Source organism: Branchiostoma floridae, chromosome 5 (genome assembly GCF_000003815.2).
Source record: "Branchiostoma floridae strain S238N-H82 chromosome 5, Bfl_VNyyK, whole genome shotgun sequence".
NCBI lineage: Eukaryota > Metazoa > Chordata > Leptocardii > Amphioxiformes > Branchiostomatidae > Branchiostoma > Branchiostoma floridae.
Genome location: NC_049983.1, coordinates 12,422,219 through 12,448,397, shown reverse-complemented (window position 1 = coordinate 12,448,397; position 26,179 = coordinate 12,422,219). Strand labels below are relative to the sequence as shown.

At 43.4% G+C, this 26,179-nt stretch overlaps 2 protein-coding genes and 1 long non-coding RNA gene across 4 annotated transcripts in view; 2 read left to right on the top strand and 1 right to left on the bottom strand.

Annotated features, from left to right (window-relative positions):
- Positions 1-5,333, top strand: part of LOC118415395 (uncharacterized protein C3orf18-like) — a 17,140-nt gene extending 11,807 nt beyond the window's left edge. The window contains exon 6 of the mRNA XM_035819979.1: positions 5,200-5,333. The gene's annotated coding sequence lies outside the window, so the exon portion shown is untranslated. The remainder of the gene's footprint in view (positions 1-5,199) is intronic.
- LOC118415400 (high mobility group protein HMGI-C-like) lies at positions 1,075-16,475 on the bottom strand. Its single transcript, XM_035819992.1, has 5 exons — positions 16,003-16,475; positions 15,802-15,885; positions 13,829-13,864; positions 4,356-4,373; positions 1,075-4,026 (listed from the first exon to the last, which is right to left on the bottom strand). The coding sequence occupies exons 1-5, from the start codon at positions 16,114-16,116 to the stop codon at positions 3,946-3,948; spliced, it is 333 nt and encodes a 110-aa protein (XP_035675885.1). The 5' UTR covers positions 16,117-16,475; the 3' UTR covers positions 1,075-3,945.
- A 182-nt stretch (positions 16,476-16,657) lies between these two features.
- On the top strand, positions 16,658-24,794 carry LOC118415401. Of its 2 annotated transcripts, none has more exons than XR_004831117.1 (2): positions 16,658-18,968; positions 24,432-24,794. It is a non-coding gene; the product is annotated as an uncharacterized LOC118415401 (long non-coding RNA). The 2 variants fall into 2 exon arrangements; XR_004831118.1 differs by having other exon boundaries at positions 16,658-19,461.
- Positions 24,795-26,179: the final 1,385 nt, after the last annotated feature.

The window sequence follows — 26,179 nt, the reverse complement described above, 5'->3', positions numbered from 1 at the left end:
TGCATTTTTGGGGGGGAAACAGACCAAAATCAAGGTGCATGCAAATAGCCATATGGTCAGGTTACTGTGGCTTTATGATATTGAAAAGCAAAAAGAATAGGACTGTCATGGCTGTGGAACTCTGATATTGGTCCCGCCGTCATTTCTTAATCAAATCTTCGTAAATTTAATGTGTCATATTTCCAAAGTCCTTAGCTAATAAGGGGCTTCAAACATGTATACACATTTACCATGTATTTCTTCCACTAGTGACCCTGGTGGTAGCTACATTTCTTGATCATTCTGTTTATTTTGCATTGATTACTTAGCTTGAAATTATCCTGATGAAAGCTCCTTGCTTGAAATGGTGTATGTAGTCCAGTTTATCTATAGTGACAACAGTTTATTATCGTCTTCATCCTTTCACCACCAGGTGCACAGATTGGTCACTACAAACCGATCTCATGCATTTCCTTGGGTTGGTCTCACACATGGAGACTTTGTAGGACAGCCTGACTAGACATGTGGGAACCTGATAGAAAACTTTTGACTGTCAAATTCCCAGCCACTTAAAATCATGACAGTTGTCATCCAAATGGCTCATTCTCTCAAGCACACTATTATGTTTCTGCCTTGAACTTCCATTACAATTTAACATGGCAACATCTCATAAATATAAGCTCTTTGAATTGAGAGTCTCAATGACTGAACATCTTCTATGCCTGCCTTCATTTGCAACCTTTTCAAGAATGGTTAACATTAGATGGTTTACACATTTGATTGCATGTGGACAACTGTAGTAGGTCTGGCTACAGCCAGTGGCAACATCACCAATCCCACTGGCTCAGGTGCTTCCCCACACCAGGGATGTTTGATAATTCCTGTGCCTTCATCATTTATCAAACTGGATGGGACAGGGGCGCCAATTTACCACGACAGTAGCTATGGAACTAACCTGTAAAGATATCCAAATGTTTTTCTATGAAGTGGTTCTTTTTTTTACACACACACATGCTCACACACACACACACACACACACAAACACACAAACACACACACAACTACAAAGGTTTTACATGCACCATTGCACAACTGTTGTTTTTCTAAAGAACTGTATTACTACCAAAACGATATTCAGAAATACAGAGAAATGCTGCGCATACACTTGTTATCTACATGTATATCCATCATATATCACGGCACCTTGGAGCTCTTGTTATTGAGACATTGATATATACTGGACACATCACATTCACAGCTGATGATCTTTTTTTCACGGCTCAGTGTTAGATGTTCTTGTGCACTGCTGTTACGTCTAAAAGAAAGAATTACCCTAAATCCCATGCTGAATGTCCAAAGAGACCCATACTATATGGTGCACCAGCCAAAGAGATATGTCTTTCCTTTTTATGTAACAAAAACAGTGTCTGAACAGGGTGCAAAATAGAGGATTGCTGCTAGCTTTTTGCAACCTACTTTAATCCTGGATACCCAGTTTCTGAATCCATGGTAGCTTAGCTAGCTAGCTAGAGTTTTTGTTCCAAGCTATTAGCCACACCAAATCAATTTCTTGGTTTCTAACTTTTGATGGTTATATGATAAACTAGTAGTGAACAACCTCAAAAAATATTGAGCAGCCGAACTTTGGACTTTGGTGTTGAAATGTCTATTTCACACCCTGTTACAGTATTACAAAATGGATTGTTACTGACTCCAGCACCAGATTCATCACAAAGTTGCATGAAAATATTTTCCTATCAGCCTTCCTTATCTTATTACCCCTGTTTGTCTAGTACCTGTATATCAATGTATCTGTATGAATTATCTATCTGAAAAACAGCACATTACAAACCTCAGAGGTAGCCATCATTCTATTAACATCTTGAGGTACAAACTGTCTGATTGGTTTAAAAATATATTCTTTCTCCACCTCAACCAATCATATAACTCCTTCAGTATTCATTGACGTATGGCATCATATTGCATTCGGTTGTCAGTATATGAAGATTAAACATATATATGTCAGAGTCGTCTTTATCAAATATCTACACATAACTTTCAAACTATAGAAATATCTTTTATAACAAATCATAAAAGGTAAACATATAACCTTACTACATCTACCATAGTATAACTAACCACATACTAACTGAAACCAAGAAATTGAACATATATAAGAACCATTGTTTTAACTACTTGACTCCAATGGCACATAGAACACTTGAAGTCAGAAGGTGCTTCCTTTAAGTTACTAGTAGTCCTTAAAAATTGAAGGGTGCATCCACAGTAGTACAGGAGTACGAACAGTACTGGCTGTATGACTTCATATATATTCTTCTAACAGTATTGTAAAATATTACGAACACTCACATCTTCCTTATGGCATCACAAAGTACCAACGATACCCTTCAAAATTAGCACTGACAACATGGATGTCAACTCTGTGTGAGCCCTCTTGTTTAGGGACACTTGCCTAGAGCATTGTATCAAATGTGTTTGAAAGAAATCGTACTTAAAAATGTAGTTGAGAAAAGATCAGCATTTAAGCCCTCATTAATTGTCCTACTGTTCTCTCACCCCATCTGTTTTTCATCATCCACAAACATACATGAAAGTTTTTCTGAGTCATAGTCACATTTATGTCAATCTCATGCCTACATTACCATCATGCGACTTCTTGTTCCTTACGTATGATGATCCTATTCAATCAACACACCTCCCTTTATTTCACACCTATGAGTCATACTCCCCTCATTCATGTCATCATTTTAAACTTTTCCCAAAGGATGTCTATAAGGTATCTAGCCCTCGTCCAACGGGGAACAAGACGATAAACCTGATAGTGAGCATGAGAGAGTGAACTACCACTCTAACGTATCACTAGTACTGTTCCAGTAGAAATGTAGTGCACTAAGGCACCTTTACAGTGCTGGTGGTTGAATATATAGCCCCTGGGAGAAAGTAAGCCTTTGTGGCACAGCCAGTCTTTACATGGTCAAGAATTTTAGCCCATGCTACTGATTACATGCAATTGGCACATCTGTGAAATGATTAACAGAATCCTTCAGTATATAAGACCAACTGACCACAGCACAACAAGTTTTGTTTCATTTGAGTAATCTTACAGAGAAATAAGTAATAAACAAGTCCAAAGTCCAGTAATTCCCAACTGTGATGGGCACAGAGGTAAGGGATGTAGTACATTTGAGCGTTTGAGGGCAGTACTTAAAGCAGAAGACGATGTAAGAACTGAAACAAAAGTTTTGTACGGCAAGACTGTTGTGCTGGAATCACATTGCAATCTGTGTATTTCATCATTTGAAATTACAAGTTAAAGTTATATTTTTTTCATTAAACAATAGCCTATTTCACCTGTCACTGTACCACACAAAATAAGGAATGTAACCTCAAGAAACAATACGAACAAGAGATACTACCAACAGATACACAGAAAGAGCAGTAAAAGAGCTACATATATATAACTTTACCACCATCCTGGTTCATTACAAACAAGCAATCACCTTTATCATATTACACGTTCTCTCAAGCTTTCACTACACTATCTTCATTACCATATCTTATTTCAACAGCATACATCCCCTACAATTTCTTTGGAAACTCCAAACTCTACCTAATCAAGAGAGTAAACCATAGGAGAGACAACATGTCTTGGCAGTGGATGCATTAATACTGCTCCCCATGAGTAATGGGGATCACAAAGCCTTTCACAATTCCAATCTTCCCTCCCTGTAAGGTCGTCCACTCCACCTGCATGTTTAAAGTTGGCTGCCAGTCAGTCTTCTTCCATACATTGTCATATATATGGTTTCTACATGTACAGCTGAGTACAGTTCTAACCATCAGTCCTGTAGGCTGTTTTGTTTTATAGGGAAGTGGTGAAAAAGTAGTCAGAAGTGGTTGTCCCTCAACCAACATGTCTGTGGTAGCCCCAGCTGACAGGTGACTTTACTCCGTCTCCTCTCCCTCTGCTGACTCCTCCTCCTGAGCGGCTGCTGCTGCCTCCCCACCCTCAGCTTCAGCCTCCTTCTGTATGGAAACAAAGATGAATGCTTTATCAGTATCACAGTAACTGGTCAATGTGTTAAACTCAACTCAATTTTACACTACAACAAAACCTACAATGTAAATACCTTTATTTACAGCTAAAATGCATTTTGTCATCATCATTGTCATTTCAAGCAAATAGGTCAAAGCTCTTAATAAGGACCTAAATTTCTACATGCAAAGTTGCAGTTGATCCAACAATAAACAAGGCTAAACCTTAATTTAAGTTGTTACTTAGAGGAATAAATTGCATACATGTTGTATTAAAGCATTCCTTCTTAATGGACAAATTTGTAATGAAATCAGCTCACCTTTGGTTGTGCTGCAGGCTGCAACAGACACAAGAAAAGAACATTATAAATATTTTTTTTACACAATACATTACAACAGGCATGATATGATGCACTGATTAAGACAGAAATGTGTAAGAGGGCATGTATAATAATACACATAAAGTACACTGCATATTCACAAATATCATTCGAAGGAGTCATACTGCTTGCTGGCAGGTTTTACTCATGTGCTAATGCATAATCTACACGTAACATCACAAAATCAATCACCCTGAAAGGCATGCGACGCACGCACATGTAGCTGTATGAATGGTTATCTTCCTGTTTCGTTCATCCATCCATCCTTAGTGATTGTTTAACACATTGCAGAACTGAAATAAGTTAATTCATCTTTCCTCCATTCATGGCAAGTACCTACAGCTCATCTCAACTCATGTAGAATTAAGTGCATCCTCCTCTTAAACTTCTACTCCAACCTGTTACCATCTGAAAAATTCCTTTACCCATTCCCCTGATATACATGTTGAAGATCTCTAAAATACTCAAACCATATTCATTAGACAGATGGGTACTACTGCTACAGAGATTAAACCTACCTAGCTAGAGAAGTCAAGAGTTCAAGAGATCTTTGAACAGAATCTGTAGCCGAGACAAATGACTAAGAATTTCCATCTAACTTATATGTACAAAGTATGTGAGTATACATGCATAATAAGATTTTGAAAAACTCCTGATTGTGATTGGCTTTTTCTGGTACCTGGAATTTCCCCAAAAGCACTTTGCCTTTGATTGCAAGTTAGCAATGTGTCTATATCTAAGCATCCATATTAATGTGGCTTTTGCTTCCCCATGCATGTACCAGACCACTCATGATGGAGAAGCCATTAGCAGTAGACAAGTGTGGAGAGTCAATAGCAGTCTACTGGCAGTGCAGGCCAACTAGATACATATCAATGGCTTCACAACAATATATCGCAACGAAAAGGGCTCTCTTTGTACCAAAAATCAGAATCATATGCAGTTACAATCCATGGCTGAGAGAATACTACTGAAAACATAGTAGTCCTAATTTTTTTAACAGAATAGTAATTGATTTTGGTAAAAGGATTTTGACATTTAAAAGATTAACCCTTTCTCACTCTCAAACTCAGCACAGTGACATTGATTGCTTGATTGCAGACTTTGCACTCCCATGCTACAGTCTATTTTTAAAAGTACAGCATATGTCAGGAGTTTGTCCACCCATTTGTCACTAGGACCTTGTTGGCAAGCCTATGTGGAACTGTATCACCACTCCAGCTTATATGGACTGATATCATAATACAAAGTTATCATTTGTAAGGAATTAAAGAGATCAGTAAATACTGTTATGCTGTGATCCCTGGATACCTGCCATATGGTGATTGATCAAAAGTAAACAGTAAATCCCTTTTGCAAGCTGATGATGAAACAGTCTATCACCAATATTCTAAATCACCTGAATTGTATGGTAATGAAATTATAAATTCAGACCAAAATATTAACTCCTCATAGAGGCTGCTGCAGGTGAATGCTGTTTGCATATACTTCAGTGCCAGTTATGTCGCTTTGAAAAGTTATCTTGTTGGCTGTATATTTTAAAACACATTCATAGAACATTAACCAATGATTACATATATTAAGCACCAAAACAAATTATTCGACCAGCTCATTATCACCTGTAATTAACCCAATCTAAAAAAAAAATGTGCAGTATTCACCTGTGTCAGTTAAAAATTCATATCAAAGCACATTCGAACATTTTTTTCTTTTTTCGTGATCTACTGAGGTAGTCTATAGAGGCTACATTGTAATAACATCTGACATTGCCAAACTATTGTTGCACACTTTCAGTAAAAAAAAATCTAAAATATGGGGCAGCGTTCGAAATATTTGATGCATATTCAATTTTGTGTATTTTCAGCAGGGCAACTAGGTAATTTTCTATGTTTATGCATGTAAAGGTGCTTCCCAAAATTAAATTTCAAACCCTGTGGAGTATGTTACTATGTATTACAACAATTTCTTGACATTTTTAGAGCTTTACTCTGAAAAAGAATATGCTCATATTTTTGGACAAGCATTTGTGTTCTGTTACCAATCTCTAACATGATGAAAATTACCGGCTTAATACATTTACAACTGTCTTAAGAAGTGAGAAGATGTTGAACCTGTGCATACTAGTGTACTTTAGACTTTGTAGTTTTAGCTTTATATCACAACCTTACACAATTTGTACTTAGAACCACTACGAGCTGCACTCTATTCACCTTTGACTGTACTTAGCTTGTTAGAGAGCATAAATGTACAATAAAGGTAGTCATTCAATAAGTCAATCAAGCTTCTGAAGCAAACAACTATGAAAGGAAGGACATTGAACATCTCTTTTCTCAGAGAAATTCCAATGAATCTTCCTATAACTCACATTTCACTCCTTGGTTTCAGTATAATACAAGCCCTTGATCAGATCTCTCACATCCTGAGGCTTCAGAAGTGATCAATATCTTACATGAGCCGTCAAGGCTGGTAAAATATATAACTCATTTCCTTAACTGTTCATTGTCCAGAGGGACCAACAGTGAACATAACATGCAAATAAAGAATATCTGTTTGATCAATGGATCTGTCAAACCAAAAACGGTTTTTGGAATTGAAGTAATCATTTTGCACATCATTTCTTCTATGAACTTGTCAAAACCGCAAACGGTAATCCTCCTGAAGGCTGTCATGAAACACCTAAATCCATCGTAAAAATATCACTTTGTGTCCATCAATATCGGCCACATTATGTTCAGTGACATGTAAAACCTGTGGAGGCAGTATGGTGAGAGTAATATTGGCAGGGGGACTTATGTCGCTTTAAAAGCATTTCTATGTGGCAGCCGCTCCTGTCAATATGGCCAATAAGAGGACTTAAAAGCCTGCTGGCTGGCTGGCTGAATTTCTTACCAGCTTTGCCACTCATAATTCAAGAGATATGGTCATGGTTTCCATGTTTAAATGTTAAACCTGGCTAGACATTGGTGATAAGAGGATTAGAAACACTAGTGGACTCTATAGTGCAGGCATCCCTGGGTCTCAAGAGGTACATGTATATCCATAGGTTGGGTATAAAAAAAAATGAACCAGCTAGAAATCCAAACCGATGGATTAAGGCCCGATCTAGACACATTTTTTCCCGATATAGCCGCATCCGCCGATATCGGCGGGGCCGATATCGGAGCGCATCTAGACACATTTTGCCAATGGTAGCGCGGGATATCCGCTCGTAGCGCGGAACACCCGCGGCGCGGAACATTCGTGACCCCTTTTGACCTCTGGTGACACATCCCGCGGATTTCAAAATGGCGGGAATGCCGCTAGCTTTTCCACTCGTTATCAATCAGGTAATGTTCTTTCTGTATCTCATGCGCGTGATCTTAAACATGAGACGCCATGCAAGGGTAGGGCGCAGGAGGCGATTGAGATACAGGGAGAGATGACAGCGGCCGGCTAGAGTGAACGCAGCGTTCTTTCTCGCTGTCCTGATTGTGGCGGAGGGTGGAGAGCCTGTACACAGGGGTGTACCAAGGAATCCCGCGTCCTTTTGGGATCTCCTCCGACGACCATACACTTATAAGAAAGGCGGTTTCTGCAAGGCTCCATGTGCAACGGGAGCGCCCAGCTTTTCCCTCCGCCATCTTGCTCTCCCGTGCTAATATGCCGCTGTTCCCGCGTGATATGCTAATGAGCCCGCGTTAACTGTAGTTATATGCTAATGAACTTCGCGAATTCGCGGAGCATCTACACGCGCCCGGAACATGTCGGGGACCCCTGCTGAGGTATCGGTAAGGTATCGTTAGATGGCTTACGAATGGTCCGGACCATTCGAGAGAAATTTTCCCGATATAGTAATGGCGATATAGTAGTTGCATCTAGACACTGAAAAAAAGCTGTCGGCGAGAGGTAGTAGGCTCGCCGATATCGGGAAAAACTGTGTGTAGATCGCGCCTTAGTGACAGGTATATCATTTTTATGCATCATTTCAATGGCTATACATGCTCTCCAATGTGTGTCAATTATGTTGTATTTCTATCTGATAGATTTTTTTCTTCAACTTGTTTATATATATTTCGATCTATGTGGGACTGATACAAAACATTAAGATACACATAACCTTTGCATACCGTTACACGGTAAACATACGAAAGGATCTAAAACATGACTGCTCCTATAGTATAAGCAGATACTGTATATTTAACGATCATCAGTCCACAAAGGCTTCTCACAAAGGAAAAACAAAATGAAAATCACAGCGAAAACGGAATGCTGGAGAGTTGTATTTCAGTGACCTTGTCCTTGTACTGTCCCAGTGGGTCATGCCCCACAGCGCTGGAATGGAGGGAAACCTGAGCTCTCCGGGGTCCCTGTTTACATTCTGCCACAAGAAGGCTCAGGTTATCCTTGGCTCTTCCTGCCTTCAGCAAGCCTTCCCGGGCTGAAAGATGTCTCCTGATTAAACACTTCACCAAAAGTTCCTGCATCCTTTTCTACAGGGGCCCGGCGGTGGCGGAGGAAACTGCGTGGTGATTTTGAACTTGGCGCTCGCCCCTCCCACTTCCCACAACACTGACTGTGCCTTCCTGCTGTAACCCCGGCCCACCATATGGTTTCTAACACAGAAAACCAACAGTGTTCTCCAGCATGACAGGATGACCCACCCCAACATGCTGACAAATCTAGAGGCCAGCACTGTCCTACATATTTGCCTTGATTTATTGGCGAAACATCCTTGAATTTCTCACATTCTGGCACTGAGGCCCCTCTAGAGAGCCAGGCAACAAAGCCAGGAGTGTTGTACTCCTCCCAGGAGTCACCCTGGAGATCAGCAGAGAAAAGGACTTGGGCAGGCTCAGAGGAACCAACTCCACTCTGCTCCTCCTCCTTATTAAGGGTGCCTGACCCATGAAATACTTGAAGAAATTCCACACTTTTCAAAGAATGTGCCAATACTTGACTTTAATCCTTTGCCACACTCGCATTGGGGTTGGTATCATGGCAGAGGACGGTTGTACCTGTAGGCTTGGGTCAACAAAAGGGGACTAGGGTTTGCACTCAGCGTGTAGAGCTAGTGTAGGGATCCTGCCCCTGGCACGTGAATGCCCACTGCTCAGGTCCCAGGGTCAATGAAAGGACTAGCTCAAGCATCTGGTTTGGGTAACAAGAGCCCAAGCAAACACATTGAGGTAATACTAAGCTGTTTTTGCTGCAATGCACACATTCCAGGGCTCATTTCCATGTAGTGATTCTATTTGGGACAGGTAAGTCCCACACAGGGCCACCTTTCACCCTTGCAGGGCCCCTTAAATTAGCCACCAGATTTGAGCTTATTAAGCTTCCAATGATTTATTACCATTAAGTGTTACCTTTTCTGTCCTACCACACCTGCTACTCCTCTTGATCTCCTTGATTGCACAAAAGCTTAGACCACATATTTTTTCCATTTTACAGATTTATCCTCTATTTAAATTCATGGGTATTATTATAATTTACAAAATCAAAGAGCTCAAAGTGGCCAACACGTTTACGGAGTCCAGGACATGACAGGTCTGCAGGGTTTGTTACCTAGCCCTACTACTAAGTGGGAGCCATTTTTAAAGGGCTATCCTGGGCTGCGGCCATTTTTAAAGGGCCAGTATTAACCAGCTGACAAGGGGCTCCACAGGGGTATGTCTTAACTACAAACCAGATCATGGTTGTCTCTGTTTAAGGAGCCACTTATTCAGCTAAGCTATATACAGAACATACCCACAGTTTAGATCTCCTAGTCTTTAAGTTGAACCGACTACAGATTTAAATGTCTGCATTTGAATGCCTATAATCACCGATGGCCTCCCTGTACTGTAGGTCAAACAGGGCAAATATTTCAGAAAATGACATGCCTAGAGGGGAAATCTGGGTAATCCTTGTCTACTGGGAGAAGTGGACATTTCCTTCTCTCTTACTTGTTGTGGTAATAATGACAAAAATTGCACGACTGATTGAGAAGGCTCGCCTTGCTGAACTCACTGGCTGTGATCCTCACTTTTTGGCTGTAAGCTAGGAAACGAGTAACACTGGAAGTTATTGTAACTGGCTCCTGCTCACAAGAACCACAAGGCCAATCGGAATAGATGCACACCCCTTGACCGTGGCTTTTAAAGCAGATACCAACACAGACTTGGTATAAAGAACACACGCCGCATGTGGTGCTAGATCGTTTCTTGTGTAAGAGAGTAACAACAAAGGTGACGCCCACTGCTATGTTTAACGAGGAGGGAGCAAGAATCCTCACAATGTTTAAAACCACAAATATGTGCCATGATGGGATCTAGTATGGCATCCACTGCCTTGGAGCGCAGATGCCCTGAAGGCATCATACCTTGTGTCTGACTCACAAGGAACCATACCATACTTCCAGCAAGTGTATATTGTCAGCTAGAACACCCTTCAGAACTGAGGAAAGCTTGCACAGTAGCTTCCATGACAAATTCTTGACTAATTTGGTCTTCTGCTGTCCTTGGCTTCCCAGCGGCAAGTGGAAAACGCCAGGACTGTGGGTTAATTGAAACACTGAGCTGGAAATTAAAAAATCTGACCCCAAATTTGTCACTCCAGAGCACTGGGAATGCCCAAATTCCCCCTATCTTCTGTCACAGCTCTAAAATGTTCCAGTTTAAACATTTCATCTTCTCATAAAAAATGGCGCAAGGTGGTAAACAAGCAAGAAAATCCATGCTGTAATGGTCAAGTTCAATGAAGAAGTAAAGAAATGGGTATATATGGAGCAGAACTACATGCTTATCAAAAGACTGACATTTTCATGATTCAGTTTTCACTTTTACTCTTTGCAACATGACTTTGTCTCATGTGAAAATTATTTCCATCAAAAAAGAGTGAATTATGTCAAATACATGTCTGTCTCATTATTTGGTTAGCTGTTGACTTGCAAGAAAGGCAGTTTTGAGGTACTAGAATTATTCAACATAGATGAAAACAATTCCTACTGTCGAAACTCATTTGAGTAGAGTAGAATAGATGAATTACTGATGTTTCAAATATGGAATATCATGGGCCCATACTGTACCAGCCTGCCCTGGAGATATTCCTGATATGTGCGTACCAGTCCTATAATAACACCATCTGTAAAATCTTCTCACGAAGATACAATGTTGCTGCCATCATAGAAGGAACTAAATGTGTACAGGACCAACATGTATCATTGAGCTTACATGTATGACCACTGCACAACTTGACCACTCCAACTCTGCATACATGACATGCTTGTGAGCCCAGCCCTGCACCAATGCTAATCCTATTATCCATGCTCACTACACATCTTGGAACAATAATTTCTTGACCTCCCAGTTTCCATCCTTTGTTGGAGGAATGCCCCAAATCATTCTGGAGCTTTCTTCTGCTGTCCTTGGTTGTTTTGTAACAGTCCCATTTTATACAGGAATATGTTACAGTATGATAAGTATGTAGGCAGAGTTCTGATCACAAGAGCAAAAGTACATTCGTTTGACCCTTGTAGTGAGAACCATCCATAGTAATCAATGAACGAAAAAGACCGCAGTACAATAATTGACAGGAAGAATACTGCAGAAGCTTTAGGTGTCATTTCCAATGCTAAATATAGCAGAAAGGTGACAGAAATCTATGTGATAGAATTGGGAGCCCCTGCAAGCCGCTATGTTTCTGCTACAAGCAATTGCCCCATACCCAAACAATGCCGACATGCCATCCAACTTGGCTGACCCTGGGCAGTTCAAGCAGTGGCCAGGGAATTGCATTTGCTCAAAGAGGTACAACCAGGGGAAGGACAGGCCTTTGGTTGCTGGGACTGCAGCACTTTGGACATGTACTCTCTAGTAAGGCTGGTTCAACAGAGGACAGCTTGAAATGTATTTAGGAGAAGGATATTCTTGGTATTTGTGGTTTACTTTAGGCACTCACATCCCTTTCTCATTCAACAGGGCCCATTCGAGGCCCCTAGAACAAGTAGCATATGCTGATATGGCAACGTAGTGTACATAAAATGTCCACTATTTACCCTGAACTATACAGACATTCTTGACCAGGACATTTTCAGTGCACAGCATCAAACCTAAGGTCAAGGAAGTGGGGTTCTGTTTTCACATAAAGAAAACTGGTGCACTTAACAGATTTCACTCCTTCAGACACACACTCAGTTTAGAGACGATACTACTTTTGAATAACATGCCACGGGAGTATGCAAATACCATATCCCTCTTGAACTGTGGCCATTTCTGGAACAAAAACTCAGAAGCAAAGAAACCAAGAAGTGAAGAACACAAAACTCAGTTGCAGAAAAAATATCAAAATCTCTATTGAGGCTATTGTAACTACAAATCCACAGCAAGCAGTAATAAGTAGCAGATTGTTTCTCAACAATAACAAATATTCAAAACGTAACACATCTGTTCTTTCAAAAAAGGTGAGAATCTGATGTCATATCAGTGAAAGCTTTGATCATTCAAAACGGTTTCGACCTCACTTTTGTATGCTACAAAGATGCTTTTTTTGGCCCCGATTTTTTGCACCTATCTAACATCTATCCTGCACACCAAAATGGAATGCCTTTCCTCAGAATAATAAAACCAACAAATTCATAAAGGACATAGTTTAAAACTAAATAAAAGTGCCAGATACTTCCATCTGCAGACACAAGGTTGCATTTCCTCAGTTTATAGACGATATATCTAGGGGGGGCAAAAGTTGACAGTAATTGAGCGAAGCATTTTTTAGTTATTTGCCCTACAATGAAATGCCTGAAGTGCCGGAAATCTTTCTCTCTCCCCTGGAGGTAGAAGTTGTAAAAAGGCTCTTTAACCTACACCTAATCAGTGCCAACACATTTGTAATGGCTACCACACTTCTGGAGACACACTGAACAACAGAAACTGCCGATCCTCAATGCTTACTGTGTCAACTTTAGTAAGGCAATTGATTCAAGGTAAGGAACGTAAAGTCGGTCGCATTCCTTCCACTGCATGCCTGTCAGTTGACTGCGCTTTATTACTGATGGGAAAAACAGAAACAACTGTAGGTGTAAAAGGTATTTGAAGATAAAAGCAAACTATTTTGTCTTGGCTGTTTGCGCCACCCACTCTGATAATTGTGGACTTAGGATTCCTTTGTGTGGTGGCTGGAAAAACAAGTGCTGAAGAAGTGTATCCACCCCCAGAAGGTCTCACATGACCCCCCTCCTCCGCCCACGTCGCTCACCCCACCCCCCTAGTCTTGTGACCATGACTCACATGTCAACACCTCCCTCCCCTCCAACACAGTACTGCTCAGTTTGCAGCCCTCCTGTCCCTGATGACCCCCCCTTCCAACGGGTCAAAGGTGAACACATGTTAACCTGCCAGCAATAGTATTCTTGACAGACTTGTTTCCACATAAACAAAGGAAGGAAAACTCATGCTTACCCATTTACGTGGCCTGCCTCTGGGTTTCTTCGGCTCCTGTCAGGCACAACAGACAAAATAGTACACAGGTAAGTTGTGAGGCAACATTAAACACAGTATTAGATGCACTTTGCAAGAGCAACGGCAGGCCCTTTTGAAGTGACAACTTCTTGAAGCACTTTCCGCCTACCCCTAAAACAAACTGGACGGCTCTGTTTGCTTGTCTCCTTACAGTCATTTATGAAAATGAAGCTTATCCAAGCGATCAGCAGTGATGATTTAACTAGTACATGCTGGTGGACAGGACACCTTTAGATTGGGCTCTTTAAACCCACAGAATGCTTGAATTGTCGGGTCAAATATGTACATAAAACAGTAGACAAAGGCCAGGACAAACTGCCATTAGTCTAAGGTAATGTCTTTTGTTGCTGATAAACCAATGGGATGGTTATTCATTGCCAACCAAAGTCCAGAAACGAAGAGAGCTGATGGATGGAATCAAATGAGCTGTTTCCGAAAGCTTTGGCCACAACCAGCACTAATGACTGGCTGCAAATCCCATAAGAAAACATTTGCATTCTTCTGATTTTAGCCCTTCACAAGCTATTACACATTTCAACAATGGGGAGTGATGTGAGCAGGCATTCTGTGCACAAAACAGTTGTTAATACTGCTAAATGCCAAAAGATACACAAACCTTAGCTTGTTGTCTACATATGTAGGCCAACAGCTAGCAACGTTTTCTACAGGCATCAATGAAGACGGTAAGGTTGTGTATATTTTAGGTTTGGTATACAATTGTGACACCTCATCATTTGTATTGAATGACTAACATAAAAGGAATTGATAAGTCACAATACACCATGGTCAGTATAGCGCGACCAGGAATGTTGTCTAAATATTTAGGTATTTTACACTGCGTTCAGATTATCACCTCATCAGAGGTTACCGATTTTACCGTAGCGGGGGGATTTCTGTGCGATATAGCTAGTTTGTGTGTCTTATTTGCTATGTTCCTATCAAATTTGACTGTAGGTACGTTTTCCGACTCGTGCACACAGTCTAGATTAAAACTGTAATTAATAGTTTCCGAATAGAGCCAGACGAACAGAGTCGGCTCAGTCAATTCATGGCATACCTCAGATCACATCACAGGACAAACCGCTTTGGACTTGGAGCGTCCTTGAAATTACCGAAAGATAGAGAGATCAGAAACAGTATCCTTGCATATTTCTGTGTACATTTCTATGCACATCTCAAAACAATTAATACAGTTTGATGCAAGTGTTAGGGCCGGATTTGGACGAAAATGGGCGATACATTTTCTACTGCGAAAGCGCACCCAGCCCGCTACAAACACTGTCCAGCCGCCCAAAGCCCGCAACTTTTAGTTTCATTGGAAATACAAAAATTTTCAAGTGCAAACATAATCAAAGGAAGACTGGATAATGCTATATTAAGACGACATGTCCGGAATGAAGTAGATTTAATAGATAACGGGGAGCTTGAAACGACACTTGATCAACACCGTGAGGCAGTCATGGCGGCTGAGCGCCTTTAGGTCGTCTGCTAGCAGACGACATGAAACTCCCGCGCAAAAATGTACCTCAAGGGCTAAAATCTCGCCAAGTTGAAGATCACGAAATAAGTCTGAAACTGTTACAATTGGAGTGATCAGAAACCATGATAGTGCCACTGCACGTCTTCCGTGCTAAGGGGCAGTGGCTAAAATGCATTTGCTTATCAGTGGTCAAGCCGATTATAGCCAGGAAGCGCAAAACACACAGCTCAAACCTCACCTCATAACCAATGCAGGCTATCGAACGGTTCTTCATTCCCCCAAAATCCGTTCTTTACCCTTTAGAAATGTGTGCCTTTTTCACAGATTTCTCGTGGTGGGAACCTTATGAGCCCGTCCTGATTGTCACAACGAAAATCACAGCCACAGCGGGAAAGGGTAACGATCAAGGGATATGTAACCGAGCAATGCAAACCTTCTGCGCTCGCTTGGAAGGGTTCTTATTCTTGCTACCGGGTGGTCTTCCCCGCGGCCTCTTCACTACCGGACCTTCGGGAGGCTAGAAAATCGGGAAATACAGACAAACCGCTGTCAGAATTACACAGAAATTATGACAATATAACCGCAGAAACCGCAGAGCAAGACTCGGAAATGGGTACTCAGCTTGTGTACACACTTTACTTTCCGGATTTTTTCTCGGCCTGCCGCGACCTCTCTTCACGGGCTGCGGCGCTGCCTCCTCCGAAGTCCCGGGCTGGCCCTCGCCTGCCTCTCGCTTCGCTTGGCTCATTTTCTCCGCCTCAAAGTTGGGTCCGTTCGGTTGCACTGGGTCCACGGCAGGGAAGGGTAGATCCTCTCTCGCCTCGTCCGCGAAAGGGTCAAACACTTCGCCGCCTAAGTCAAAACCCGAAATTTTTGCTGTCGCTCACGGGAACCGCCGAGGTTGACCAAAACGCGCCCCGGACTTGTCGTCGGGAATGGGAAAACCCTCCTTTCGCCAACGGCAACTTCTATGGGACTGGCAACTCCCGAAAATGCACGTGGATACCGACCCGGTGAGTAATCGAGCGAATATTCCGAAGGTATAGCCGTGGGTGGATAAACCTACATGAGTGCTGGCACAACAGCCATGGGGGCCTCAGGAAAACACATTCAAAATAATAACAATAAAATAGCGCCCCCGAATGAGATAAAATTATGCTCACGTGAGGGGATGTGACGGGCCCACATGGAAGCAGGCCTTCTCATTGGTCAGCCACGGGAAAAGTCTGACAACGACGCCTGCGCACATAAAGAGTGCTTAGCCCCTTGTCGATTCCAACCCTTTGATTCCGCCGCTGAATGACATCTGCTTATATCGATTACATTTTTAAAGCAGAAGCTAGGAGGCTCATCGCGGCGAATACAGCACTTCCCACGATCTTGGCATCCAATGATACGCAGGAGAGTATGGACGGTTACAATCTACAGATTGCTTTGTTTCCAAACAGCTATTTTTGTCAACCTACGAATTTGTAGACTTTAGAGTCGTGCTGTCCATGAAGGATAAGTTATAAACACAATTTCTAACTTATGAAAACTGGTCAATTTGTCAAAGTGACATCCGTGGTGCGATGTGGGGACCGCCCAAGTATCAGACCCGCCCACTTGTACACCGAGCAGACCTACTGGCGACCAGAAACATTCTGGGCGTCTAGACTTGTTATACGCCCTGCCATTTGTCAATTTTGGGGGATTACCTCCACGGTGGACCAATCGTGTGATGGTTTTCTTAACATGTAACTGTATCACAGGGATAGGATTCGGGGACCACCTACCCCAGAGAGGCGATAATTCATTTGCAGTTATGTTGGTAGGCAGTTTTTAATTACCTCCCAACTTGCTCACGCCAGACAACCATGCGTGTCCAACAATGTGATTGGATTCCTTGAGTAATAAACTAATAGCCTGGGTACCATTTTCCAAATGAACTACGGATGATATGGTACTGAGGCCAATAAACAAAGGGTCATAGCAATTCGACATTAAAGGCATTGAAAATGATCAAGCCGACCCCCAAAACTTCATTGCCCTGTTCTCTTTTATCGACAGGCAATCGCCGTCTCTCTTACTACGTCTCCCTTGCTTCTTCGTCCTTCCCCATGCGAACATGGCGGTCGTGTACATGGCGGTGCGCAGTTCGTGTAATACACCATTCACTAAAGACTAATCCTGGGATTACGCAATTTCATCATTCACCCTATCGACACAGGGTACTTCCATCATCCAGGCCTTTCCCATATACACCAGTAATACAACACTGCCTTTATGTGATATTACCAAGATTACTCTCACAGCCTTTGCTGCGACCGTAACATTTCGCGAAAATTGAAAACAGCTTGTGGTTTAAAGCGACATATCTGGAATGCCAAGTCTTTGTTTCCAGTGATGTAAGTTGAAAACTGAAGCGATGTTTTTGAGCAGGTCTTTTCCACTGGGGTCGAACAACCGACACCTTACACCGCTCTACATTCACCCAGTGTTTCTGACCAGTCCGCACTGTTATTAACTTTCATTCTTTGCATCTCTCCTCTTGGCATTTCTTTGTGTATATTGCATTCTATCCTGTTTTCTAAGGTTACAGGGAGGAATTCTCAGTGTAAAGCCAATTGACTGACACTTGACCCCAGACAAAGCAAGGCGAGGTCTAAGTACGCCTGAGGATCAGTCTTCAAACCCGCCATTCATACATGCAGACCAACCGCCGTACGCCTTTAGGCTTTACCCTGGGTTTTACCAGACCAAGGACAGCCTTTTTCTAACGTCCTTGACCAGACTAACTACGCTGGGTATGATAGGGAGATACAAACGCACGCACACTGACACAGACACACGCAAAAACGTTATGAAAAATACTGTAATGGCTCCCTAGTCAAATAGACAATAAATTGCTCTACACAAAAACATGCGTTCAGAAACCTCGAAAACTACTAGTATGGCCTCGAAGTTTGTATATAGAAAAAAAAAATGATTTAAACAGACTCCTGTCCATAGTTTATTATCTGTTGGATAATGTGTATTGTTTTTGTAACTTACAGTATTTAGAGAGGTGTACGGAGTAACGTCACTTCATCATCGGACAATAAGAATTCTCGTTGAAGAGTTTAATAAGAATAAGCCTAGAATAAGAATTGTGTTTTATGACGGACCATTTTGGTAAGAAATTCAATAGGATTGTACCTAAGATGCCATACAACAGTTTCTTCTGATGCACTTCAGACCTCGACCGGACTTTCTCACCATGACGCAATCGTACGGCTTCGGCATCACGGCGCAAATAGACGTACAAAAAAGAAGCCGAAACCTTGTATTTGCTTGGAGACCAACCAATCACAGAGCAGCATTTCTCAACTGTCAGGTAACTTTATTTTGCCAGCCTCTTTTCAATCATCATCGTGAAAAGTGGATGCAGGACAGGTCCACGCTGATGAGCTGCACGAGACCATGAGTCAATGAGCACATGACCAAGATTAAAGGCTTTGCCCGACCAAATAGAAACTAGGAAGTGAAACAAACGCCCCCACAACAGTAAATGCTGTGAAACCTGTCACGTGGGAGCAAGGGGAGCAGAAAGTCGACACGCGGAAGGTCAAAAGCAATCTGGTACCAACTTTTATTATGTACGCCCTTCTCTTTAGATTCATTTTACATCCATGTTTTATGTTGTAAAGTTGGCACACCGATTATTCCCTGTTAACGTATAACGCACTTGCAGGCTGTTCCAGAGCCTGAGTCTTTGGTGAGTCCGCCAGAGGTTGGACAGGGTCCAAGGTTACGGTCTTTATTTAGCAGGGACAGTACAGACGAAGGTCAGATTAAGACCTTTCCCAGCCTCCCCTCTCATTTGGCCTGTATGTCCATTCCCGACCCACGTACGCGAGGTCCCGCCGAGAATGTCACATCTCTGACGGCATGGAAACACGCTGGAGCTGCTGATCGTGAGTCACCGACACCAGCGTTGACATGGAGCCAAGAGCAAGTACATATCTACTACAGAGGCGTTGTTTAGAACAGTTTCTCGAATCTTAACTACAGCTTCGCGATGGAAACTTGCAGGTGATTGCGATCACGAGGTTGACCGATTGCGCAATGAAAGGTAATCTTCCTTTGAAACGTGAGCTTTCGTCGCGTAGGCGTCGGCCCAAGGTGCCTAAGACCCCGGCCACGCAAGTAATAACGTTTCTTCTCAGACCAGCGTCTTCTTCTGGACTCCTTGACAACGTGACATACAATAGGAAATAACACGGTGTGCTAGGATTTCAACCTTGCCCACTCTCAGTAACGCGATAGATGGGTGCACGGCTACCGCAGGCCACCGACACAGGTGAGAAAGACTCCTAAAGAAAAATCAAGACGTCATCTGTGGATGTTATTGGTTCCGTCGCAAAATTAAAAGGCTGATACTACTTCAAGGCAATGATATCTTACGACCATCTAAATACGGATTATACAAATTTTCTAGTCAGGGTAAGGACGCGGCTTGAAAGAAGAGTAAGTGACTCGGAGAGTTGTGACACTGCTGTCCGTCGTAGTTAGATCATGGCAGTATGACAAACTCTGTACTTAAGTGTACATTACACACAGGCTGCTGGTGTAACTAAATACCTGTTTCTCGTCAGCGTGAACTTGAATTTCCTGTATGTTCTGTTTACGTCCGGAAATTCCTTTTAGCTACCAGACGTATGCGAAATATTCGCGGTGATTTGTGTTCCGAGTAGAGCCATGCTCAGTGACGAGTACGAACCAGACAGTGGACGGGTACACACTGAGATGAAATGGCGCCCTTGAAAATACTCATCTTCATCAAGTTCTTTTGCTGTTTTACATCATAACTCGCATATCATATGAATAATCTTCTCTAAAATATATCAGGCTGTTATTAGTGAATAATCCACTTCATCTGTCCCCTGATTGGTGCCACATTTGCCATGTGTCGTTTTCCGCCTCCGAGTACAGAGCCTCCGCTATGTACAATGATTTATGCATTGTCTCAAGTTTATACAATTGACAAATAATGTAATGTTACACACAAGCAGGGAATATGTTCAATTTGTTGCATAACATTACCAGCGAACTCACACGGCCTACGAGATTCAGATTTTTTTATTGAATAAGATAAGATATCTCTCAAAGAAAAACAGGACCATATCCAGCAATTGACAACAATTTCTAAATCCTTCTTGTCAAGCAATCAATCTGAAGACAACAAGGTGGATTTTTAGAAAATGGCAAAAGATTCATGTATAATACTTTGTATCTACCGTAACACAGTGTCAACAGGACGGGTGCGTGTACATAGTACATTTTCTGTGCATTTTCTAGACTTGGCATGCTAAGGCAAGATAACACTATGCAGTAAGTTTTCATCACTTTCTTTGTTTCGCGTCCACTTTTCGTACAAGATTACATGTGGTTTTCCGTCTACATTCCGGCGAACATCACTTGCTTCACATCAAGGCAATAGCTCTCTTGACATATTGGCAGAGGGTTATTTGAGTAAAAAGACGCAGAAATGTGCGGTTTTTGTGCCTACATTCTTCTGTTGTCTCCTGACGCCAGTGTGAATAGTTCGCAAACCTCAGTAACTGGGACACTGACTGATTGTTTAGGTAGTGTCGACTTGTGTTCTGAGTCATCCTCCATGTCGTCAGGGTGGGGGTGTCAGGCGAGGACGGATGGGTGGCCTGGGGAGGGGGTGTGTTCCTAACTTGAACTTGCCCCTCTCCCTCGTGCTGTTATGTGTCCTGTCTTGTTCTCCTGTTGACCTTGCCCGACTCATCACAGGCCACCTGTTTCCCTCGCGGGGAGACAAGGGAACGAGGCTGACTGGCATGGGAACGGTAACAAATGATCACAAATCCCTTTCGTACCGTCAGACCCAGTCGGGCATCGTAGGCGTATCCAGAACTTGCTCCATCTATTAACGCCATGGCCAGATAACTTTTCAACCAGCGTTGGTAGGGAAACTATATATGATTTATGTATGACATTCTCCTACCCAGTGTCGAACCCGCGTCCTTGATCTCCGCTAGGAACCAAAGTTCTACTAGGACAAGGGTTTGACTCTGAGTTGGAGAATGGCTTAAAATTTCCCTCTCGGGACATCCATGTATTCGTTTCTTTTTCGGCTAAAGCCATTTTTCTAAGTGCAGAAATGTGACATTCAAATACACAGTATATATCATATATGAAGACGGATATGCATGTTGCCCTCTGCTTTGATTTTAGTCACAGGGGTCTTTTAGCAGTCCGGGATTTCCTCACTACTGCACCGTGACCTTGACACACTGAACCCCAGGGGAAGTGACCTAGGCCCCGGCCCTGGGAGGATGTAAACAGTTTCACGGAACAGACACACTCGGGCCCTACAACTCAGTAGAGTTAGTTAGCGGGAGAGGATGGTTTGCTGGAATATCGCTCACGATGGCTTAGTGACTAACAAGAAGCTCTATTCCTGGCGGAAGTTTTCTAAGACGTCCAAATGCCCGAGACGAGGTTGTGACGAAGTGGAGAACATCTCCCATGTTTTCTTAGAATGTGCCCACGTGTCTGAGATGTGGACATGGCTGGAGTGGCTTATAGCTAGAAAGATCTGTCCGAACTTTGTTCTTTCTAACAAGTTTGTGCTTTGGGGCTTAGCTCCAGATGGGTCATCTATGAAGACAAGGCGGGTGTTAGGAGCCTTGTCTGCAATCTCTAAGAACCTGATTTGGCGGTCGAGAGGTGATGCAAAACACAACAAGAAGCATCACTCCTCTGCGGAGTTGGCTCTCCTCCTGAAGGAGACGTTAGCTGAGAGACTGGTTTTTGAGTTCACGCGTCTTGGCCCGGCTGGCTTCTACACCAACTGGGCTGAGGGCTATTCTTGGGCAGATGTAGATGTCGCACATTTGTCATTGAAGTTCTAGAGGACTTTATGAATTCCCTATATTAGGGACACAGAAAAAGAGAAAATCCAAAAAAATATAAAATAGAAAACCCAAAAACAGTAGATTAGTGGGGGGGATATGGGAAAGGGGATGGACCAAGAGTGGTGGGTGGGAGTGAGGTGCTGCGCTATCCGAGTCGATCTGTTTCAGAATTGGTTTGATCTGGGTCCCCGGTGGGGGATGTATCAAGAGATATGTAAGCCGGGGAGTGTTTATCCTCCCTCGGTATAGACTGGTAATGAACAAAGTAATGCTCGACAAGTATAAACTACTTTTTGTCAAAAGAGTATAGCAAGAATCGACTTGTTAGACATTGTCATCGGACTTGCTGAGTGCACATCAAACATTAGAAACAGCAAACACAGGCCGTGATCTCGTCGTTTTGACCTCAACGTTAAGTCCGCGATTGACTAGCGTGTTATGCCCTTGCCTGGTGCTAGTTGACGCGCTGTTGTTACCATCCACCTTTCTTCTTCAAACTTTCCCAAGACAGCGGGGTGACCTGCGTGCCGCGTCCCATGCCCCTGATGTCGCAGAAGACCCTGTCGACGACGGCAGCCCGGCATAATGGTTCTCCACGCCATGAGAACCAGACTTGTTGAGAGAAACAGGGCCAAGAGGGCAGGCAGAAGAATGGGCCACCAAAGCCGGCCCGCCTCCCGCTCTGACCCCAGTTTCATGCTCGGTCTACAGTGACTGGAACATATACCTTTCAATCTAATGAATTTGTTATGCATGATAGTCAACTTTTGTTATAATAAACTAGTCACACACGATTCGGAAACGTTGTATTGAAAGCCGCAGTCGCCGTTGTGTTACAATACATGGGACCTCATGCGTTTCACTACAAACACGGTGAGTTTGGGCCTAATACTGGGCACCGGCATGTCTGTTTGCTGCCAAGTGGCGTTAAAAAGAGAGAGTGAAAGCTGCAGATCGGATAATGAGGTCATCAGGTGGGTGTGCTGGGTACCTTGTTGTCATGGTAACTCTGATGAGACATACAGATGACGTACAGAGTAAAGGGACATGACAGGATCAGACGAGGAGTTGTTACTGAATGCCTGGTGGTGGTGGGAAAGGGCAGATGCGGGCGAACTTGACTCATCGGGATGTTACGAACAGGACACCAGCGGCGGGCGCGGACCTGGGATGATCTGGGATGACTCTGTTCTGTCCGTCGATGACAGGTCGGACGGGGGCTGCCATGGATAATTGCCCAAAGCATTTCAAAGCATCGCGGGATCTTTTCCTTGCCAACCACCCCTGAAATCTCGTCCGTATCGCGGCTTCCGTTCGGGGGAATCGAGAAGCGTGGAGGCGCCCGGCTTTGCAGGGCTCAACAACAAATGGACGGGACGGATGAGTGAGGGTCCTTTCACGGGCCGGGCTGCTTCAAAGGCTGCCCCCGCGTGACACCTGACGCACTCGCTTCCGTTACCTGTCAGGCCCACTGACAGGTCATTTTTACCATCAAACATGCGGCCCTGCATGCGACGTCTCCCGGGAAGAGCCAGGGGGTTGTCAGGTCGTCGCGAGTCGAGGACAACCTAGAGAAAGAGCCGTGAGGCAACTGCTTTCCACAGCGGACATTCCGCAACATCTTTATGTTCACTATTGGGTTGTTGGGCACGTGTGACCGGAATGGCAAAAATCGTCCCATGCCATTTCCTAAGCAAAGGTCAGCCCGTGGTCATGATTGAGAAAGGCCATGAACCACGCTTAAACCTTGGTGAGTGGTGAGGCTGCGCACAGGGTCCTGGGGGCGTGGGGACATCAGCTGTGTGTGTCGGAGGTTCGTCTTTTGACTGAAGACTGTTTTTCTGATGAAGACGTGTGAGCCAAAGGGTGTGCAACTGCATGTGGTTCATGTCTCCAGCTCTGCAGAAAGAGTTGTCAAAATTCACAAATGATGAAGCGAAATGACGCAGACCAAACAAACCCTATCCCATTTTGTGTTTGAAAGTCAAAGCGTAGAGGTCTATATTTTCCTACATTTCATCATGCTACCTCCCATCTCCCCCCCCCCTCATGTTTCCAATGTTGTTTTGCTAAAAGGCCTAATCATAAGCGTTATAGACTAATGAAGCTACGTCAGCAGAAAGCTTAAACTCAGGGTGTCTTTTTACTTTTTCAGAATCCTGGCAAACCCTCATCACCTTGCCTCCACGGGGAGCGTGTAGACTGCGCCACACACATGCGGGGTCCTGTCCCTGGTGAGCACAGGGCGAGATGGGCATGACGGAGGGGAAGCAGCGGATGATGCGCTCATACCACGGACAATCGTGTTGACCCGAGCGGGGATCCGGATGTTGTGACAGTGGTCAATGCCGGGTGGCTGCGGGCCTGTGTCTCAGAACAAAATGACCGACTTTAGAAGTGAATGAGAATCTCAAAACAAGGGGGAAGACGATACTTCTTGTGTTGGAATACTCGGAGAAATGGACCAATTTCAATGAAGCGTCGAGGTGTAATAAACATTTTTTTGCATCTTGCTGTCTTATAATTTTGTTATGGCTCCCTTGGAAACCAGTAATGACCAGTAATACCAATACAGTAGAAGCTAGTTAATTACACAGGATAAACGCACACTTCTGTTAACTGCACGGAATCCTAAAATCCCAAAACAGTCCGGTCCAGCAAGATAACTTCGCATTATTGCAACAGTCGGATAATTGCACGAAATTCACTGGCAAATAGACCGTGCAATTAAGCGGCTTCTACTGTACCAAGCTAACTGAAGGGACCACCCTAAAGATTCATAAATTAGTAAATGAATGAATAAAGAATTATGCAGGTAAGCTTGAACAAGAAAATTAGTCAAAGTTAATGTAGCAAAAAAATCACGATTCCGAGAGCGCAAATTTCTACTAGTAATCGTTGTAGTGTGACGCTGCAGCTCGAAAGGAAGCTGCAAGGGGGCCAAAATCAAATAAATTTTTCTTGGGCTAATAATATATTCCCAGTACAAACATAAATCACGAAAGTCAACTCATAACTTTTAAGATATCGTGATGATCTACAGACTAACGCAGCTGAAACCATAACCTTCTTCATGAAGTTATATTATAACCAATGAGCTTTTGAATCAAGGTCGCTCGTTGTTTTTACCCCCACTACCGGTACCCGAGATAGGCTTCGTAGCAGCCATGTATGGCTCTTTAGGCTGTAACAGCATACCGGGAGTTTATGAGGGTTGATAGATTCCGTACAAACGCTGTCCGCACGTTTGGCAAACGTTGACACAAACTAATTGCGGTTCGAAGTGCCATTTAGAGAGAGAACTTGTCTTGATAAGTTTATCGAGCTGACGACGTTACCTTTGTAAAGCCACGGCGTCCGCAAACTCCCAACCAAAATAGCGCAAACTTTCTTATCATGGAGGTGCGAAGTACAACTTCAATTAAGATACCGCGGGGGTGTTGAGCAAACGTCAAGAACCTAGCGGAGCTGGGCACCGCATTTTTCCCACGGAGACGCTCAGACGGAGGCGCGCGCGTCCCGAGGTGCGCGATCTGCAAGCAGACCACGACCTGTGGCGGCGCCGCGCCAACGGCGTGTTCAAAGCTAACGTCGTCGTCAAGTGTCCGCGTTCTGTGTGTCTGTCGTTTAGGAAAGATTGGGTATGATTGGACAGCTCTGCGGGGGTGGGATGTCCGACCACAAGCCATGATACCTCATCTGAAAATGAGTGAAAACGTCATCGTCAGCGAGTTGCTGATGTCAACAAGGTGCAGAGTCCAAGGGTTACGTTGGCGGCAGTTACCGACCTGCAAAACAGCGAAAAGCGACGCAAACTTTCGGACGTTACCTGCCGGGCAACAGGTGTGCGTGGGACAAACAGCGCTGTCCATCACCGCACCTGCTCTCACAGAGGCACCTCAA

Coding starts and splice junctions, on each gene's coding strand:
- LOC118415400 (XM_035819992.1), bottom strand. CDS start 16,116: ATGAGCCAAGCGAAGCGAGAGGCAGGCGAGGGCCAGCCCGGGACTTCG. Junction 15,886..16,002: donor GAAAAAATCCGGAAAGTAAA/GTGTGTACACAA, acceptor CCGATTTTCTAG/CCTCCCGAAGGTCCGGTAGT. Junction 13,865..15,801: donor CTTCCAAGCGAGCGCAGAAG/GTTTGCATTGCT, acceptor TGTGCCTGACAG/GAGCCGAAGAAACCCAGAGG.